The sequence below is a fragment of the Prionailurus viverrinus genome, chromosome B1, assembly GCF_022837055.1.
Source record: "Prionailurus viverrinus isolate Anna chromosome B1, UM_Priviv_1.0, whole genome shotgun sequence".
Taxonomy (NCBI): domain Eukaryota; kingdom Metazoa; phylum Chordata; class Mammalia; order Carnivora; family Felidae; genus Prionailurus; species Prionailurus viverrinus.
In genome coordinates, this window is record NC_062564.1 from 63,378,703 (window position 1) to 63,385,035 (window position 6,333).

Consider the following 6,333-nt stretch of genomic DNA (forward strand, 5'->3'; position numbering starts at 1 on the left):
TAAACAACAAAAATGTGTTCTGTCACAATTCAGAGGCTGGAGGTTGAAGATCAAAGTGGCATCAGCTTCGGTTTCTCCTTAGCCTCACTGGCTTACAGATGGCCTCCTACTCACCTGGCTTTTCCTGTACGCCTGCCCATACCTGTGTCTCTTCCTTGTGTAAGGACACCAGTCATATTGTATTAGGCTTCACCTGACCAGCCTCATGGTTAACTTAATCGTTGCTTTATAGACCTTACCACAAAATAGGGTTACCGGGGTGCCTGCCTGGCTTAGTCAGAAGAGCGTGTGATTCTTAATCTCAGGGTCATGAGTTCAAGCCCCACGTTGGGTGTAGAGATTACTTATAAATAAATAAGCTTAAAAAAAAGAAGACATTATTTTAAAAAGTAGGGTCACAGTCTGAGGTACTGGGAGTTAGGGCTTAACCATGAATTGGGGAGGGCACAGTTCAGCCAACATCTCATGTATGCACCCAGTAATTATGCCCCCACTCTTCCCTACCCCTCATTATTGTGAAGCAAATCCTAGATATCATAGGGTTTATAAGTAAATATTAAACTATGTCTCCTTCAAGTATATGTAGAGTCTCTTCATTAACAAAACCATATTATTCCCCTTTTTTTAAATCATCAAATATCCACTATTAGTTATGCAAATAACCACAATTATCTTTTTTTAATTTTTATGTATTCGAGTACCGGAAATAAACCTCATAAAACATTGCCAATGATATATGTGCTCCTTATCTCTTTAATATATATTCTTTTTTTCCTCACTATTCTCTTGAAGGAACCTGGTGAATTGTCCCACAGACTTGCTCGCATCTGGATTTTGCTAACTGTGTCCCCACGTCATTGATTTCCATTGCTACCTGGAGTTGTGGCTCTTTCCTTAGAAGAGGATTACATAGCAAGCTTCGATTTCCAGCCATTGAGTAAAGGTTACAAAAGTGCCAGAAGCAGAGACTGATTGGGGGCTGTAACTCCTGGCAGCTGCTGCAGAGCTGAAGGGAAAGGAGCGGAAACAGGCTCGAGTGGCTACAGTGTGTTGCACATCCGGGAAACCTGCACCTCCTGGCAGCTTTTGAAGGAACAGAGAGAAGGCCGAAGAGCCATCGGCTGCTGACTTTCCTAGCTCCCAGAGATCCAGGCCTTTCTGAAGGGAGTTTCCTCAGACACACACCCTGACCACGCAATGGCCTTTGCAGCCTCCCTGGCTGAGCTCCACGCAGAGGCCAGCTGCCCCCTCTGCCTGGATTACCTGAGAGACCCAGTGACCATTGCCTGCGGGCACAACTTCTGTCTCCATTGCATCCAGCAGTGCTGGGAGGATCTCCAGCACATCCTCCCCTGTCCTGTCTGCCTCCACCACTGCCCCGACAGGAACTTCAGGAGGAACACGCAGTTATGTCACGTGACTGGTTTTGTCCGGCAGCTTCCCGGCGCCAGGAGCAAGAGGAAACTGCAGGACGAGAGACCCCTGTGTGAGAAGCACAATCAGGTCCTGGCCCTGTTCTGTGAGAAGGACCTGGAGCTGCTGTGTCCCCAGTGCAAAGCCTCCTCCGACCACCAGGACCACCCCCTGACGCCCATTGAGCAAGCTGCGGCCCACCACAGGAAGAAGCTCAAAAGCTACATTGAGCCCCTGAAGAAGCAGGTTGAAGATGCCGAAAAGGGGTTAAAAATGCAAGTCTCAAAATTATTTCAGTTGAGACGGAAGGTCGAAAACCGAAGATACAAACTGCACTCTGAATTTGAACAATTTAGGCATTTCTTGGGAAAGGAGCAGGGTGCAATTCATATTAGGTTATTAATTGAAGAGAACCGTGTTCAAGAAAAAGTAATTGAAGGCAAAAACCAGATGTCAGACTACCATTCCACACTCAGGAGTCTGCTTAGTGCAATAACCGAGAAGTGTTTGCAGACAGACCTAGATTTACTGACCGGCATTGAAAGTATCCACAACATGTACGAACACCTAGAGACCCCAGCAGCCTTTTCATATAAATTAAGGAAGGAGATTTGCAGTCTCCCCCCACAGTATTTTGGGCTGCAGAAAGTGATCAGCACATTTCAGGTCGATTTGACCCTCGATCCCGAAACTGCTCATCACAACCTTCTTATCTCGCAAGATAGGAAGACGGCAACGTTTCAAAAGATGAAACCGAGTGGTGCTCGAAATCCCCAAACATTTACTTCTTACCCAGCTGTCCTGAGTTGTGAGGGATTTGATGCTGGCAGGCATTTTTGGCAGGTAGAAATAAGAGGCCTAGGCGAATGGTCCTTGGGTGTGTGTAAGGAGTCTTTCCCCAGAAGGGCTCTTATATCACCAGTGCCAAACAATGGCTGCTGGCAAATCCAGTTCTGGACCACTACGGATGGCACAGAGGATTCAGTAAACCTCAAGCACATTGGCATTTTTCTGGACTATGAGTTAGGAGAAATTTCGTTTTACAATTTGAGTAATAATTCACATTTATATACGTTCAGTGAATTTTTTTCAGAAAAACTTATGCCTTATTTTTCCATTGGGCCTTCTTCAAAATCGCTTACGATAAGTCTAGTCAAAGATGAATCCTGAACCACCTTGTAAATCATTCTGTCTGTTCCATCTTCTCCCTATGTTAGTGGAAAATGCTTGCATTGAAGAGTCTGAGTTCATTTTTGATGTTTGAAGCTGATGTCTTTTAACCCTCACCCCTCTGGCTCCACCCCCTGCCCCGCACCTGGATAGGCTGTTAGGACAGACTGGATGTTCCTTCACTGGACTTGGTGAGGTGGTTCTAATTAAGAAAGTCCCTGCTGCAGAGGCTCTTACCCCCAGTGCCTCTCCTCAACCACCAAAAGAACCCCCAGCGGGTCATCTTTGTCCCTTCTCTCAAGCCATTTTGGATTGGTAGCCACAATGCTCTCCACAAAGAGGCTCACTATGTGAGTAATAAACCATTTGATACTCACTTGGTGTGTTTGTGGTATAGGAGCCAGGGCAAGCCACCCCAAAATATATCAAATGGCATATTAGTTATTTCACATTAAAGCTACTTAGGGGCACCTGGGTGGCTCAGTTGGACTGTCAATTTTGGTTCAGGTCATGATCCCAGGGCCATCATGGGATTGAGCCCCATGTTGGGCTCTGAGCTGATTGTGGAGCCTGCTTAAGAGTCTCACTCTGTCTCTGTCTCTGTCTTTCTCTCTCCCTCCCTCTCTCTCTCCCTGCCCCTTTCCCCTCTCCCCGCCCAACCCCACTCGCATTCTGTCTCTAAAATTAAAAAAAGGGGCGCCTGGGTGGCGCAGTCGGTTAAGCGTCCGACTTCAGCCAGGTCACGATCTCGCGGTCCGTGGGTTCGAGCCCCGCGTCAGGCTCTGGGCTGATGGCTCAGAGCCTGGAGCCTGTTTCAGATTCTGTGTCTCCCTCTCTCTCTGCCCCTCCCCCGTTCATGCTCTGTTTCTCTCTGTCCCAAAAATAAATAAAAGCTGAAAAAAAAATTAAAAAAAATAAATAAAATTAAATTAAAAAAAAAAGGGGGGGGGGCACCTGGGTGACTCGGTCAGTTAAGCATCTGACTTGGCTCAGGTCATGATCTCACATCTTGTAAACTCAGGCCCTGCTCTGGGTGAGCACAAGTCCCACTCCAGGCTCTGCACCTCACTTGCTTGCTCACACGCACACACACTCTCTCTCTCCCTCTCTCTCTCTCTCTCTCAAAAATAAATAAAGAAATAGCCAATTAAAACACAGCCATGCAAGAAGGACACTCACACCTTCCTGTGCCCCTGAAAGCAGGAAATTAATCTCCCATGTAAAAGATTCCCTCCCATCCCTGTACCAGGAGATAAAGAGCCATACTTATCACCAGAGATGGGAAATTTAGAGCCAAAAAGGCTGTATAAAGTACCCTTGTTACTTTTCACTAATTTACTACCTTAGCCCAAATTCTGTTTAGAATTTCTTACTAATTGAAACTCTCAAATATAAGTTTTCTTTGTCCTGTCAACTCCTCAAAAAGTTATTTATTTATCTTAAATATTTATTTATTTTTGAGAGAGAGAGAGAGAGAGAGAGAGAGCACAAGCAGGGGAGGGACAGAAAGAGAGGGAGTGGGCTCTGTGCTGACCACAGAGAGCCTGATTGGGGGCTGGAACTGGCAAACCATGAGATCATGACGAGCAGAAGTCGGATGCCCAACCGACTGAGCCACCAAGGTACCCCTTTATTTTTTTAATTTTATTTTATTTTTTAAATTAAAGAGAGTGAGCAGGGGAAGGGAAGAGAGAGAGAGGGAGAGAATCCCAAGCTTCACTGTCAGTATAGAGTCCGATGAGGGGCTCAAACTCACAAACTATGAGATCATGACCTGAGCCGAAATCAGGAGTTGGATGCTTAACCAACTGAGCCACCCAGGTGCCCCCAACTCCTCACAAATTTACTGCCTCTTTGTCTAAAATGTATAAAAAGTGCCTGCTTTTGCCATTTCTTTAGGTTTCATTTTTAATATTGGGTCTCTGTGTGCACGCTTTTTTTTTCCTCCTGTTAATCTGTCTCATGTTAAGTTTAATTCTTAGTCCAGCTGAAGGACCTTGAGGGTAGAGAAGAATTTCTTGCTTCCCTTTAGTGGCATTAGCAGTCTTGAAGCCAAAGCTAAGTTTTGACGGATGGAATGGGGTTCTGCCCATGTGCAGTAACTGTAACTGCATTTAGAATATTATATAATCCCGGGTTAGTTCTTGGGATACTCTGATCCCAAGAACCATGGTATATTTGTTTTTGTTTTCCAACTACCATAAGACATTTACCCTTGTTTTCTAAAATTATAATACTGTATTTGTGGTTCCCCATCTCTCCTGGAAAAGTTGCAGAAGGTATTGTAATTGTTTTTGCATTTCTAATATTTATAAATAACAATATTACATGACTGGTTCTTCGAAAAAACAAACAAAAAACAAAACACCTCTACCACAAGTACATCCCATTTGTCTTTATATCAAGGAGGCAGTGAATGTTTTAAAATTATAGAAGAAATATGGGGTGCCTGGGTGGCTCAGTTGGTTGAGCGTCTGACTTCAAGTCAGGTCATGATCTCTCTGTTCATGAGTTCGAGTCCAGTGTCAGGCTCTGTGCTGACAGCTCAGAGCCTGGAGCCTGCTTCACATTCTGTGTCTCCCTCTCTCTCTCTGCCCCTCCCCACCCCCCCAGTGTCTTTCAAAAATAAACATTAAAAAAGTTAAATAAATTAATGAAATGATAGGAGAAATAGATCTACATATGCAAATATCAAAACTATTTCTAGATATACTTAAGTGTTAAAGCAAAGGACATAGCGTGTTTGTATTGTAACATAAATGAAAAAAACAAAAAATTCCTAGGCTTACATATTTGTATATTAATAGTATGTTCCTGGGAAGATAAAGAAAAAACTTAAGAATCATAATGCTTAGGAGCCTGATGACCTAGGTTGAGGAAGCAATTTGTTTTATCTTATTCCTTGAATGGACAGCCATCCACATTGAGGAAGTCCTTAAATTATATAGCTTATGTTTCTCCATTCTCTGGACTGTCAGTTCTCTGATGATGGGGGCTCCAAATGCGATCTCTGTACTTCAGGCTTCTGGCTTAGGGCCTTACATGTAGAGAGAGCCATAAAAAGTCTCATGCATGAGTTATTAAAAATGAGACGCCTGGGGCGCCTGGGTGGCTCAGTCGGTTAAGCGGCCGACTTCGGCTCAGGTCATGATCTCACGTTCCGTGAGTTCGAGCCCCGCATCGGGCTCTGTGCTGACAGCTCAGAGCCTGGAGCCTGTTTCGGATTCTGTGTTTCCCTCTCTCTGACCCTCCCCTGTTCATGCTCTGTCTCTCTCTCTGTCTCAAAAATAAATAAACGTTAAAAAAAAAATTAAAAAAAAAAAAAAAAAGAGACGCCTAGCTGGTGTTTATGAGATCAGGAAAAAGACCAGCCAGGGTTAACAATACGCCTCTGATAGTTTTCAGCTTCTGTGTGAATAAAGTCACCAAGAACCCTGGGTAGAACATATCAGAGCTTCCTGTCTATCCTAACCAAGAGGTTTTGCTGTTAAGCATATTGGGAAGTCTGGGTAAGCTTGCACACACTGCTCCCAAGAATATCCATGCAGTGCGACAGGATGTAACTGTCTGTTGGAGCCTGTTCTGGGGTAAGGAGACTTGGGATAAGGAAAGAAAAGTGTCAACAGAGAAAAGAGCTGGGGAAAGAAATCTGGGAATCACCCACTTCTCAGAGGGGAAAAGTTAACCTGTCAGACTGAAAGGTGCTTTCTGAGAACAGTCGGCAAGATCAACTTCACAAAAGATCAAAAA

The 6,333-nt window shown here is 44.4% G+C and overlaps 1 protein-coding gene across 1 annotated transcript; it reads left to right on the forward strand.

Annotated features, from left to right (window-relative positions):
* The first annotated feature begins 1,197 nt into the window (after nt 1-1,197).
* Nucleotides 1,198-2,583, forward strand: LOC125164769 (tripartite motif-containing protein 75-like). The gene has a single exon (XM_047857579.1). It carries the CDS (start codon nt 1,198-1,200, stop codon nt 2,581-2,583), a length of 1,386 nt encoding a protein of 461 aa, XP_047713535.1.
* Nucleotides 2,584-6,333: the final 3,750 nt, after the last annotated feature.